General features: G+C 31.5%; 1 protein-coding gene across 1 annotated transcript in view; it reads right to left on the bottom strand.

Moving 5' to 3' along the window:
• Positions 1-15,886, bottom strand: part of LOC131852453 (thrombospondin type-1 domain-containing protein 7B-like) — a 98,861-nt gene that overhangs the window by 17,942 nt on the left and 65,033 nt on the right. The window contains exons 3-7 of the mRNA XM_059203108.1: positions 6,664-6,763; positions 6,101-6,208; positions 4,064-4,209; positions 2,642-2,773; positions 330-523 (exon numbers count right to left, since the gene is read on the bottom strand). Of these exons, the coding sequence (XP_059059091.1) occupies positions 330-523; positions 2,642-2,773; positions 4,064-4,209; positions 6,101-6,208; positions 6,664-6,763 (680 nt within the window). The remainder of the gene's footprint in view (positions 1-329; positions 524-2,641; positions 2,774-4,063; positions 4,210-6,100; positions 6,209-6,663; positions 6,764-15,886) is intronic.

Below are 15,886 nucleotides of genomic sequence, written 5' to 3'. Positions count from 1 at the left end.
TGTTTGATGATGCCTCCGTTACAGGCGAAACACGTGTCGCAATATGCGTGTAGACTCAATAACGGTCGGAATTTGATCACCAATCGGTTGCAGGGTGAAAAAAGGCAGTGGAAGTACAGGATATGAGCATACCACCTTCATGTTTTGGTATGGCAACACATGAGTGGTATCACAGGCGTTAAATGATAACATGATATCACAGCACGGTTCATAATATGTATATAGGCGGCAGTTATCGCTTACAATCAGGTGGGCCTTTAGCTTTTTTTTTTCAATTTTAGTAACCTAAAAAAGCTATGATGTAACGTGAATAGTATAGTCATACTTACTTCACATGGCTGCATAAGTGTCGGCGAAGGCGTGTGTTCACATTGGGCTTCCGGCAGAATTCGACCATCTGCGCGCGCGCACAATACATTTCTTCTCTGTATGCCTCCTCCGCAAGTGGCCTCACTTTCCGGTTCCTTGTAGTCGTAGCCATCATAATCATCGCTGTCAACGTCATCAGTGTCATCGCTAGTTGCTGCAATAGTTATTGATTTATCAGTCTGTAAAATATTTAATAAATTTCCGAGTGGTTTAAAAGATGAACTTTATAAAAGCAATTTTAAAAGCTTAAAAAACATTTATGAATATTTTAATGAATGACAGATACTGTAGCTCAATTTATAAATTTATTATTTACACTATTGACGCATTTTCTCAGCTTTTGCTGGTTATTATCATCATATACATTATTATCATTATTATAACCGGTAGGGTTATTATGAATTTATAAATATTTGAACATTTTTATGATTTTAGATTTATATAATAATAATTTTATATTTTAAATTTGACATAATAGTTATTATTAAGAATCTATATATATATATATATATTACTAGCATATTGTGGTTTATTTAACTTACAATTTAGTGTTTATTTCATTCCAACTACTTTACAAACAATATAGTTATAAACTTTTATAATTATACAATAACATATACAATAATGTAATTTATAACTCTATATTATTTATACCTTTTTAACAAAATCGCAAGATTAGACAGTAAAGTAAAAAGTAATTATAAAACTCTTTAAGTATTATATATATCTAAATTCCTTTCTATTTATATCTAAGGGACTAAATTCCAATACTTTAATGTGCGAGTGAAAAAAATCAAAGTAAAATCCTATATTCATAATGGTTCTCGCAGCAATAGACTAAAAGCGCCCTATTATAGGGGGATGAGACAACATTGGGGTTTTAAATGTTTATTGTTGTCGACATTTATAGGATTGAATCGTAAAACCGCTTTTAGTGCGTTCGCCTGCCTGTTGTACTATATTACAATAACTGTATACAAAAAATATAGGCCGTAATAATAGCTTATAATTTCATTGAAATTTAGGTCAGTTTTTTCAATAATCTATATACATAATCTGTATACTTATGTATATCAACTTGAAACTCTGTAAGTGTAGAGTAAGCACAGATAAGAGACCGTCATGGTAAAGTTATTGACACTCTTAGAGCAAAAGATTCTATGTTCAAATCTGGCTAACACATATTTTTTTTATAAGTCACATTATTTTTCTGATTAACTAGAAAATAAAAATCTAGAGACGTTGGTAGGTTCGTCATGCCAATCCAAAATAATCACACTCGACGAATCGATAATTGGCAATACTTCTGACTACCCTATATTAGGTAATATAGTCATCGTATTGTATATTTATTTTATTATTTATAAGAGAATATTACACAGAGTAAGGTATATGGTACTTGACGACCAGTAGCTTGAGAAGGATAATAAATCAATTCCTTTGATAGCGAAAGGTAAGGTAATAAAAATACTATGGTTTGATATTATGTTGTTATGATAGGGTCATGTATATCATAAAATAGCCATCGTATCGACTTAACTTCAAAGCGAATAATTCACGAGTAATGATATTAAGCTCTTCTGAAAGACATTTCCACTTTGAAGACGGGGTTGAACCTAATATGTCTATTTCAGTAATTATATTTTTTTGGAATAAGAAATTTGTAACTGGCGGCTAATAAATACATACCTTGCTATAACTAAACATAATGGAAAAAGTAGAAAAAATAACAATTTAAATTACACCTCGGACCTGCGTCACAAGGAACACAATATTTGTATATACACATATGTGTCACAGTTATTTTTCATCGCGGCATAGTTGCACTACCCTTTGTTCAGTACAAACCAGTCAATATTTGTGTTAAACTATACAAACATATCGTGTTTATAATATATATAACAACCACAGATAAGATAATATTACTATGTTATGTTATCTGTGATATTACATACTATACGTATAATTGTGCGAAATGGTGCATTTCATTGTAATTGAATCGGAAACAGCACAGTAAGCTGTGGTTTCTAGAGTACCTACATCTATTGTACTTGTATTATTTAAGTAGAGCGTCGAAATAATGAAATCGCGGATAGAATTTTTTTTATTTATACAACAAATAGAAACAAGAAATAAATCCCGGATTATTGTTCTCCTTAATCCATCATAATATCCTCTGTTTGTAGTACAGTTATTTATACAATTAATTTATTATTCGAATCTACATTACAGCTTAAAATTATCTGAGAGCAAAAAGAACATTTGTACTTACGTGGGATACGGGAGAATGTTGGTGATTCAGTGGTGATGATACAACGGCTCCATTGTCCGGGGACCCAGTGTGCGCTCGGTTCTAAGACTGCTGGTCTCACTTCTTCAACTACATCACATTCTTTTCCAGCACCTGTTGAAATAAATATTTAATTTATTATAAGTCTGTATTTATAAAGAACTCACAAAATTTCAAGTTCCTACCTCTAGGTTGTGCGTTGATGAAAATCAGTCTGAAGAAACGATTATACATATAAGTATGTGTACATGTATAGAGACTGGCCCGTCTCGATATCCGATGAAATACATTTTATGACGTTTTTACACAATTTTTTATAAAATATTAGATATAGCTTACTATAGCTATAGGCTTATATAGCTTAGGTACTCAGGGATAAAGTATAATTGTAATGGTGAAAGAATTTTGTAATCGGTACAGTAGTTTGAGATTCTTTGTTCAAACACATATACAAATACAAATCTTTCCTCTTCACAATATAAGTGTAGCTGACCATATCTTATTTTAAAAACATTTGTTATAACGCCAAGCTATTTGCGACTAGCACATAAAGATAGTAAATCAAAAATCTACAAAGAGGTGTCATATACATTGCACCCATCTATCAAAATATTAGTTTCCTTTACAAATTTAGGTACATAAATACGTATTTTCGTTCTCTGACAAAACAATTCCACAGAAAAGTCGGTCCCATAGGTACCAAAAACCAATAAGAATATATAACAAGACACATATAAGGTTTTCTTTTTCAATAAAAATATTTATTTTGCTGAAAGCAATAAATATGGGGCGTAAATATGCTGTTATAATATTGCTGTCGGTGTTTTGGCCAGTTGGGATTTCTAGTAGTAATTTTCCTCCTACGGTTACTATGACAACGTTCTTGACGCGCAGATTTATAGTACAGCAGCGAAATAATATAATAATAAAGCAGCCCTACTGAAAAATATGAAACACAAAAAATGTTTCAACTTATGTTCAACAAAGACTTTGAAACTACTTTACTAATTAAATATATCTTTTCGTTTTGACTAGTCCGTTTAGCGAGGTAGGCTACAGGCTATATGATTTCGTTATGAGACGAATATATAAGTATAATTTTTCTTAATTCGAGCATTCATCTCGCTCCGGTCACAAATATTATAATCTTACTGATATTATAAATGTAAATGTTTGTGAACATAGATGGATGTTTGTCACTCTTTCACGCCATAACTACTTAAAGGATTTTGATGAAACTTTACAGCTATATAGCTTTTACATCAGAACACATAGGCTATAAATTATATTATATTATGTAAATTAGGGGATATATAATGATAAATGTCCATTAAGTATGGTGCAAACGACGTTGCGTAGGTCAGCTAGTATTATATAAAGTAATTTTATAGTTTATATCTTTACCTTGTGGTAAACGTTTTAATCTACGTATGCGTACAAGAGCACCATCAGTTCGTGGTCGCCATGGTAACCACTCAGCTAGAGAACAGTCTTCTTTCATAATGCATACTCTGGTTGTGCCCATATGTGCCAGAGCCGAACCACAGTACCTGGAAAGACAAAAATCATTTATTAACTATCTATGCTTTAAAACCGAAGTCATAAAAACGCGAAACGTCTAATCAATTTGTTTTAGCTATCAACTTGACCAATTTTTTAATGCAATTGCAACAACAATTAAGCTGACGGTACACCTGATAGTAAGTTGTAACCGTTGTCTATATATATTACATGAGGTGAACAGCACTACTCCCCTCCGATCGATTCTCCGTCCAAATCAAACATGGATCGAAATTATGACGGCTTGAGCCGAGGTTCGAAGCCCTAACGATGCCCTCAGACTAAAGTCGTATCTGTCAGGCGGAAGTTGGCCTTCAGCTACTCCATAAGTCCCTCCGCGTGTTTGGAGTACCATCTGCACTCACCCTCTATCGTCCGGTGATGCTGTCAAGGCTAGCTGCGGACAACATCATTAGAATCGTCCGGAAAAAAACAGCACTGCTGGCATCACACGTCATTGTATGACGCCCCAGTTGCCGCTCATACGTTGCTATTCCAGAGATTGATAGCGCTCATGTGTTGTGCCATTCCGTATATAGGACTAAGTTGTCTTTGTTAATGCCTTTTATGCTATAATTTCACTGTATGATCTCACATTGTAACCGTAACATAACTTATAAAGCAAGGGAAATAGTCGAGACTGACTAATATAATCAGAAATTAAATTTGAATAATCATTATTCAAATAAACTGAATACAAGCACTTTTGAATAGTCTTTTTTTTATTTCGGAACCTAGACTCATCACAAGAAGAATGTGCAAGAAACTTGTGCGATGCTCTTTGAATAGAAGTTATTTAAAATAAATAATTACATAATAACAAGTAAAAGGCATGCGATAATCAACATAGAAACCACTACGCACTCTAGTGCAATCAGATAATATTGTCCGCGCTATGAATTTTAAGATACGTCTACAAAAACAGACAACTTAACATAAATTACCGAGTCTAGAAAAGTCAGACAACTTAACTTAAATTACCGAGTCTAGTAGAGTCAGACAACTTAAATTACCGAGTCTAATAGAGTCAGTAAACTTAACTTAAATAATCGAGTCTAGTAGAGTCAGACAACTTAACTTAAATTACCGAGTCTAGTAGAGTTTCATGTTTTTATTCTTAAGACGAGAAATAAATATGGTAACAGTTCGTCGCATAAAAGTTGACGTATTCGATCAATGTTCACGACTGACCTAGTTTGGTAATGTCATAAGAATGCACGCGATCCGCCTAGATATGAGCCGGTAAAATTTTAAGACGGGAATGAAATATTGACGACTAAATCGGTCAGCGACAATACATACTTAATACATTTACGATAGAACATATGAGACAGGATTACGTAACACAGTTGCGATTATTTTATACCGTACAATTTCATTAGTATTTGCAACTGACAAATTGATCATACATCCGTTTTGCAGCTTAAATTACTACTAACTTTAATTAATTCAAACAAAACATAATGTATTTATTATGCAGGACATTTTATTAATATTTTCTCCGTAGTCCTTTCCTTCGCCTTTTTACGATCCTGTCCTTTACCTCTGGTATCTTCTTCTTTTACAAGAAGAGTACAAATAAAAAAGTCAATGTTAAAAACAATTGCAAAATATTTACAAAAATATATAATCGGAAACGTTTGCTTTTTTCAATTAAGAAATTATTGCAACTCATTAACAATGTAGGTGTCTGACGTATTCGTACAAAATAAGAATTCCCGACAACAGAACAAAAACTATAGTTTACTTAAGATTTCTTTAACAAAATTACAACGTAGTCCAATGCGACCAATGCGATAGGTCGTAGTAAAACTTATCTTAAAAAAAATAAAGATACCGTACTCCACAAACACAAATCAAATCAAAAAAAGAATCACTTACATCGATTCAACGAAACGTCCATCTTTTCTCCGACACTGTACTTGCCGTCGCTGCAGGCCGAGCCGAGGCGTATGCACTAACGAGTCGGGCTCTTTTTGCAAGTTGTACCTGGAACATATAAATTATATAAAGTATTTATTTACATAGTTAGATGGCCTCGGTGGTCGAATTGTTTAACATATCGCCTTTCGAAGGTCGCGGGTTCGATTCCTTGCACGGTTGAATTTCAAATATTTGAATTCATTATTGTGATAGTTTGTATCGGTATGGGTGTTTTCTGTGTATAATATGTATGTATTTATATTAGTTGTTTAAATTATATAAAAATATTTAGCTTGGAAATCTACTGACGGTACTGTATTGACTCAGTACAAGTAAAATGCCTGCTCGGTCTGCTCTATTCGTCTTTATTGAATTTCAAATAGGTGTCGTCGACCTGAAGAAATGAGAATATATGTAAGAAGTAGATAATTTACAAAGCTATTCATAACTGCCTCATGTTGACATAATTGTCCTACCTATTTCCACCAACATTTCGAATTCAGAATACAAAAACTTCTTACATATCAATAGATTTGGCAGCATGTTCCCCTGGGTCTTGAGTCGTGCAGTCAGTCCATTGTCCTACATAAATCGAGTAATCTGTATCGGCGGTTTCAGTATCTGTAACAAAAAAAACGAAAATGAACCATTGGTACGTAAAAAAGTTATTAACAGCTAATCCGTGCACTCTATGCATGTTGGAAGCGATGCAGACATTGCCTGTTATTGCAAATACGAAGTGACTGAATGACCGTTTTATGTAGTTTTTACGGTTATGCCGTTTCAATTACGCCGGGAAAATGCACATTCAATTGCGATTGGTATTTTAACGTATATATGCTGCTACAGATATAAAAGGTTATTCAGTATATACACTGGTATTTCCAAATTGAGGGCACCATTTTTAGAATAAAGAATTTTATACATTTTAGAGTTGAATCTGTAGTCTATGCAACCTGCAGTATTAAAAAAACATTTTAAAAGAGTCTACACAGCTCATACTAAAAGTATTATATTATATCTGATGCAGGCCTGGCTGATTACGAACGGTTCAGAGTGAAGAAAATTATATTCGAAATTTAAATTTCTCAAGAGTAGCTACGCATGGTATTTCGGTGTTATTGGAATAGTTTTTCGGTTTTCATATTTTCTAATTATTAGAAACAATTATTTCGAATTATACAATACATTTATATATTAATAACATTCAAACATTAGATTCGAAAATTCTAAATTCAATTTATCTATGAGTATGTCGCGGTTATCAGTTCTTCACATGTATCTCATAAAAAGTAGTAGTAGAAGTTTTAGTTTTATAACATTTAATTTCATTACTGTTTAATTAAAAACTATCATAATAATTATATTTATAAGGACAAATTTCTGAGTATCCAGTTTTAGTACTATTTTTATTTTGAAATGTGATATTTTGACTGATAGTTTCTCAATAGCAAATAGCTAACCTTACATCACTAAAGATATAAATATTATCATATAATACTATTGTTTACTTAATTACTTGCTACACGATGATGCAAATTGATCTGTCGCCTGCAAAGCTAAATTGAATTAAGAGTTGCACTGTTTGCACTGCTAAAAATCAGTACTATTTTTATATTCATTCTATAAATATTTATATATAACTAGTACGGTTTTGTTATCATGGTTGTTTTGGTTTATGCAGAGTTAAAGACCACGAAACCGACTTTTATTAACAAAGAGACAAATTCGAAAAATGAAATATAATTTTTGAAAGCTTCATTGTCACGTGATCAATTTAGAATGTACTCAAAATTCTTACTTATTGGTAAAAATGTCTTTTGATTAATATAATGTAGGTATGTGCGAAACACTGTTTTGTTATCTAGATATAAAATAACGAAGTCCTCTATTGTATGCATCAGAAATGAGTAATTTCTTTAATAGTAGGCAACGTAGCACAGTTGTTGCTGATTTGCATGTAATGTTCGTGTATTTGGTCTGTAAAATATTCACGCTTTATGCTTTTCCTGGCATATATATTAATTTCTGAAAGTCTTTTAATGCATTGTAATGTATTAACACTATTAAATTTAATAATCGCTTGATATTTTTATACCCAGGAAACAGTAAGCTGGTGGACTAAATGATGAAAAGTTGCGATAATAGTTTGCTGTAGCCTATATTATTATCGATCCCGAACTTTATGCATTGTCACCACATAGGTGGTAATTTCTGATACCAAAATTTTGTTGCAAGCGCTTTATCGAGTTTGACGTCGAAGCTGAAAAGTTGTCTATGAATATAAAAGTCACAAAATAAAACGTGAGGGATGAAGCGTTCAATACACAGAATGTTTATGTCTCGATATTCCAAAATTCCAAACGTCCTATGATGAAAATATACTGTTAATATACTAATGTCAATTATTTCTCAAATGATAAACCCTTAGTTTTTCTTAAATAAAAGCTTTAACAATTCCTTTCAGTCACTCTAAGGGTGACTAGAATCCTTCTTTTGGGATAAGTCCGCCATTGTAAGCATTTATTCTTTAAGTCGCTTGTGTCTTATATTTATTAATTTTTCTGTACAATAAACTTTTTATTTACGTATGTACATTTTTATTTAGTTGTTCAAACGTGATTGAGTAACAAACATTTATCCCTATATACACACATAGATATCTATTATATATTGGCTACTGAGCAGAGAGATTATAGCACATGAGAACAGCACCTACGGATTTACTGACTACAGCGTATTCTATGGGCAATTAATTAAGTGTGCGGAGCAAGCACTGAATCCGCTTACATGGTCGCTCGAGTTTGTTAGCTATGTTCCAATACTTTTATTATTATCTAAGTTTTAAGCGGGAAGTACGGAAGATGCGGATGTAATTAAAAGTGTGATGAGAAAACGCTTTGTATATAAGACATAACCTTAAATGCCCTTAACACTGTTAATTCGTAGTGTTATTACAAATATTATCGGAATCGATATTTTTAAGTCAATGAATTGGGAAAAGAGTTGACGGCCCACTTGATAGTAAGTGGTAACCATCGCCTATATATATATATATATAGATACGACTCATGCGTTGCTACTCCTAAGAACTATTATGTGTAAATATACTTTCACTTTCTAACACTTTAACCAATAAAAAGCAAGTTACTTGGCGGCTGCAGTATGTCTGATTAAGGAATCCAACGCAGAAGACTTTTTACAAAGTCTAAACTTGTAGTATCGAAAAAAGAGAGTATATAGATAAACAGAATGTCTATTAGACAAAATTGGCATTTTTACGCATATTAATAAGCTTCATTTTACAATATACTGTATGGTTAAATATAAACATAATAAATATGTATTTCACGCCCGAATAATCCTTGACGATGGCTGCTATTTCTGTACCTTGTTAACTTTATCTTTTTACTTGCGAGAGGATCCGTATTTTTGGAGGCTTGTTATCTTTTATCGTTTGAGCCAAAATTTGATATCAAAGTATAAATAGACTGAGAAAAACAGTCATCTGAACTGATTGAAGCTTAAGGGAATATTAGACGCATAAAGTGTCCTTTTCTTTTCAAAGGACTTCAAAAGGAGTTCTTTTAGATTGGCATATTGTTATAGTAGACTATTTATATTTACAAAAAAATATTTGAAGAAATAAAAAAACACTAAACCATATACATACATACATACATAAACCAGATACATGGGCCTCGGTGGTTTAGCGGATTAGCACAGCGCCTCACCTCCGAAAGTCGCGGGTTCAATTCCTCGCAAGGTACAAACATTTGTATTCCTGAGTATGATTGTTTGTATCGGTCTCGTTATTTTCTATGTATATTATGTATACATTTAGAAAAAAATGTATCTATTTATTTATATCAGTGCAAGTGTTGAGCACTTTAAATTCAAACTAGATTCCGTTCAGACATGAAAAGGTAACAAAATTATAATCAAACAGATACAAAAACGCGACTTAATATATTAGAATCTAAAAACAAATTAGTATGGATTTAGTGCTGTTGTACCTATCATCTTAATTGAAGACCAATAAGAAAACATGACCACAGTTTTATTTCTCCTATTTTTATTCTTTTTTTTATTTTGATGTCACTTCTACAGATCACCAGCCTACACGAAGAGATATCGCCAATTTTGTGAAATACAAGTCATAATCGTTTAAACATATTTCAATTTGTACCTAAATTGCTAACGGCAGTAAATTATATCCACAAATAATGGGCACAATAGGCCGCTCTATTGTTTTCATTTCTATGGCATCTCCATTTAATTATACGCCATTAAGATGTAAGCAGACTATTTAATCGTAATCATGTAGCCATTTCTGAAAACATAAAATTTTTAAATATCTAACTTGCTGAAAATCTTAACTCAGATAGAGACTGACGAATAAAGTACGAGGAGAAAAGATCTGCAGGGCCAAACAGTACCTGAATTCACGCATTGTAGGTACATAGCAATCATTAAAAATATTTAATAAATTACCAATTAAATTACAGTTTAACATCATGACTTCAATCTAGTTTTAAATAATTACCTTATTCATGTTTATTGGATAAATATTACTATTTCGTAATCTATCAGTTGACCTAATGCATTATAACAATTTAACAAAATTTACTTTTTGAGTTACTATTATGATTTAGGCTTCATATCCTACACAATTTATATTGTTTGGGATGAATAAATAAAATAAAAAAATCGTCATGGATGCATTGTCAGATGTCATAGGCATAGTCGACTATCACAATACTTGACATGTCACATTTCACTGAATCCAATGGGATAGGCTACATATTTAATGTTATAATTTAGTTTACAAAATATGTACATTTAGTTAGTAGATCCTATAAAATGACTGTTTTATTAGTACAAGTTTAGTTCATTAAAAAACATCACATGGCGTTAAGCCTACTTATTGTTGTAATAAATAGGCAATAATAGAGAATTTGAGATTAATTTGGAGATCTTTGGGGGAGGTCTATGTCCAGCAGTGAACGTCTTCCGGGCTGCGATGATGATGATGATGAATAGAGAATTTAACTCGTTAGAAATCAAATGCTAAAACTAAATGGATTTCAATAATTCGATTAAGTTAACTCTCGCAGTAGTTCCTTATAATTTTCCTCAGAATTGTGTAATTGGTTTTTGGTTGTTGAATAAAATGTACCTAGTAATCATAATCAACGCAGACCATCAATGTCGGTAACAGCTACTAAATATAAATAACATATAAATTTGTATTCGTCGTTATAGAAACCCGATAGGCTGATAATTATTGACAATATATGATAATTATACGGTTTTTTCCTGTACTATTAAGACTCCTCAGATATTTGAAAGAACTACAAAAAAAGAAAAATAATTTGACCAATGAATAAGTATTTTGGAATGATTTTTTAAAATTATTCACGGATTCACTACAATTTAATATCTTTATTCAGAAATTTGAATTGAAATTAATAACGTGCAGTGAATAATAATGACTGGACATGAAGTTATAAGAACATTATGTATTGCATTCCACTACTTTTATATTTTCTGTGTTGTGATATTAAATTACGTTTTAAACAAGGATATTCTAATAAAGGAATGTTAAGGGACAAACCAAGGTACCAAAACTTTTACCAACCCACCGCTCGTTTTATTCCACCACTTTTATTTCCGCCAAGTATAAAATGACATGTATACTTATGTATTATGGGTTGAGAGACTACAAGTGAAATATTACTTCCAAAGAACAAGTAACAAAGTACTTGGTCCGTAATAACTAAGCATTCCATACTCGCAATGCCACGTCTTTGAGGCAAGTTATTGATGCAGAAATATGCTTCTTACGAAACTTTTATAATTTTAGGCTACCGTTTATAAATTTATGTTCGCGTCTAAGTTTTTGGTAACATTTTATTAGTGTCTCACAAGTACAGTTTAAGTAGGTAACTGGTACATCATGGTGTATTATATTTATTTCAACGTTGCCAAATTTAAAACATTTAATCCCGTTCGAAAAGTTCGCCTGTATTGGCCTAATTTAGCACTATAACCTCTTAGTCTATTATCATATTTTGGCCGATTTCTGTAGGTCTAAATAGTATTCGCACTATAATGAAGATGTTCTCATATAAAGGACCAAAAAGTCTTGTATTAACATAAGTATTCTCGCATGCTTGGCACATTTAACATTTCAATTGACTTGAATTTTGTTACATACACACGATCTCAATACAATTCTTAATTTCTGTGTTCTGAATAAAACAAAATATAAATTAATCCAGGGTGAATAAACGTTTTTTGATAATGGGAAGTGACAACTGATAGATTTATCTACTGCTTTCTATTACCGCCTAAAGAAGCGAATTTCATTACGTCGTAACTTCAGTTTGGAACTCCTTATATTGTAATATTGTTCTTATTAATTTTGCTTTAGCTTACTTTTGATTAAATCTCAAATGAAACTTATTTTTAAAATGTTATAGCGACCTGCCTCGGTTTCGCGAGTATTTTACCTACACCTTACTCAGAAATCATCCTGTTCATAGACGAATATGTTCAGTAGTTTTATAAATCATCACAAATATACAGACAGAGGACAGAGTATAGATATTAAAACATATCCATAATTATTATATTTATTATCGTGTCTATTTAATATCTAAAATTTTATGTAGGTTTTTTGCAACATGTAATAAGTGGAGGAAATTACGGATTTGTGAGACATCATAATCAGAAAGAATTTTAAACTTTCCGGTATAAAAAAGATGGGTTTAGAAATTTCAATTATTATGTTGAAATTTTTAAACCTAATTAGATTTTTATACTAGCGAGTTCAAAATTCCAGGCGTACAGTGTAAACCAATCCTTATTCCATTGGTGTATTGGAGGCGAATCTCAGAAATTAAATTGCTGGCAACTTCGCCCGTTCATTGTAATTTCTATTGTCAGAGCAGTTATCTCGCTTCGGACTAATTGAAAATTGTTTGAAAACTTACTTGAAAATATTGACTAACTGTCTAAAATAAATCTAAAGATAGGCATAATTACTTTTTGTATTTTATAGATACTAAACTTTATACATACATCACAATTTGCCGTCAAACTCGGAGAAATTGTTTGCATTTTTCAGTATTGCGTTTCAGACAAAAAATTTGTTTCTGTATATTTATGTATATATATAGATAGAGACATATAAATAATAATCCTTTGAAATTTGTTATATCTATAAATAGTATAAATAAAATTCACTGGTTCCGTCTGTCTGTATCTCCACTTCTTCTAAAACATAATTATATAAGTAAACCATTATTCTGATATGAATTTCATTATCATTTCGAGACTTTTTTTAATGTGTTTATTGGAATTTTTATTAAAAATTTCATCATTATTCCTCTATCTTTACGTTCCACGTAGGAAAATTATCTGTTTGTCATAAGTTACGTCCCCGTCACGATTTCATTATATACTAGCTGTACCCGCGACTTCGTTCGCGTGGAAATTAACTTTATTTTCTAAAATAAAAGTAGCCTAATTACTACCAGTCGGCTAATTACTACAAATCGGCCCAGTCATTTTAGAGATTAGTCGGAACAAACAGACCGACAGACAGACAGACAAAAATTGTAAAAAGCGGTTTTTTGGTGTATGTGCCGTATTTATATTCATATGCATGTAGTAAAAACCGGTTGTTTCAATATTACAAACAGACACTCCAATTTTATTTATATGTAGGTATAGATATCTTTACAAAGATTAAATATAGAGAAAGGATTTTATGTGCTTTATGTTTATCTTTATAAACAAGAGCACCAAGAAGTTTTACTAACAATTACAATTACAACAACACCAAGAATTGCGTAACTAAATGTGTTCGTTTCAAATAATATATATTTCGAGTTTGTAATATAAAATACCATAGTATCTATAAATAACGGGTATATATAATGTCTACTGGTAGTCTGTTGCGAGATTTTCTTAATACAAGTGGATTAAGTTGAATAAGGCATTATTTTTAATTAAGAAAAAGTTGAGTCGAAATGTTTAGAAAGGCGGATCATCTGACGAGGGTCAAGAAATGAATGGCATTTATACTCGTTTTGTTGTCCCTTGGATTTTATCAAATTAACGAATACCACGCTACTGTGGTAATGTTTTCTTAATTATGTATACATTGATCAAATAACCACGATCATTGAAATTGACGGCTACTTATATATTTTCCTGTTTTATCTTGTTAAGTTTTTTTTTATTGTCATACCCGTATTTACCGTACATGCCAGCACCATTTTACTGAGAAAAGGTAGTACGCATGTTTTGTCATGGAATTGCCGATTTACCTTATTACACTCTTTGTTTATGATTAAAATCTTGTAAATTTAATAACGTCAGAAAATTATGATATTTGCTTCTCGCGGTTTCGCCCATAGGGAAAATGGCACTCTGGATTTTTCATTTTTTTTTTTGTGTCACATGTTTATAGGCGTACATGACTTATATAATACTATACTTGAGTTCTATGTGTAGTCTAGTCTATGGTAAAATAAAAATTGTGTATATTATATTGATATTATAAGGAGAATATGTATATTTGATTGTAATGGATTGTAATGGATACCTACTACAAGTATTAAAGTGTAAAAAATTTAAATAACATAATAAGAGCACGGACTCTATGTTTGTGGAAAGAAAGAAAAAAAAGGTATTAAAGTGTACAGTAAGATTGATTTTCGAAATCATTAATCTATAGAAAGTTATGTATTTAGCATCTAGAAGATCTAACTAACGTAATAATATATTTCATCAAATAAAGAGAAAACAATTTGCTATCAGTAGAACGGTAGTACTCTGATAAAATATAAAGTACATGACACATATATATACATATAGAACTACATACAGTACAATAACTATAAAGTCGGCTACTGCATTTGCATAAGGATATTCAGGCTGAGAGAATAGCATAATGCCATGTTCTAAACCGGATTTGTAGTTTGAATACATACATCCTGTGGATATAGCTAAGATGTCATGCATATAAATTAGTATATTAGATTAATATTATCTATTTAAAACTGATTGATCATATTTTAAGCAATAGAATTCATAATTTTAGACAGTCTGTAATCTGCAATTATTTATTCGCAAGATTTATTATAAACTACAGTTACACCACATTATTTTTCTAAAATAAAAGTTGCCTAAGTTACTCCTTATTCCATTAGCTATCTGCCAATAAAAGTCCCGTCAAATTCAGTCCAGCTATTTCAGAGATTGGCAGGAATAAACAGACAGACAGGCAGACAAAAATTTAAAAAAATGTTATTTTGGTGTATGTGCCGTATTTACATATACATGCACGTAGTAAAAAACGGTTATTTCAATATTACAAACAGACACTCCAATTTTATTTATATGTATAGATAATACTTCTTTCAGTGTATATGGCGCACTTTAAGTTTATAACGTAATTTCGAGTAAGTATTAACAATCTTTGTTACGTTTATACCAAGATTTGTTTTTATATTCTCACCGTAAAAAGAGGCCAAGGAAACGCGGTCAGACATTGTTCTTATTTTAAAAAAGTTCGACCTGCAAACGCTCGCTTTTTTAATCAGTAAATTTGCGTTAGGGGCCGTTAGTGAGAAATCCCTTATTTAGGTAATTGCCCCTCGCGCAAGGTCATATTTAATTAACTGAAAAGCAATTAGGGGGTCACTGTAATTTAGATTATACGTACCTACC

This window comes from Achroia grisella, unplaced genomic scaffold (genome assembly GCF_030625045.1).
Source record: "Achroia grisella isolate CSIRO2021 unplaced genomic scaffold, CSIRO_AGI_Agris_v1 utg853, whole genome shotgun sequence".
In the NCBI taxonomy this organism is placed as follows: Eukaryota; Metazoa; Arthropoda; class Insecta; order Lepidoptera; family Pyralidae; genus Achroia; species Achroia grisella.
This window is presented reverse-complemented; position numbering and strand designations above follow the sequence as displayed.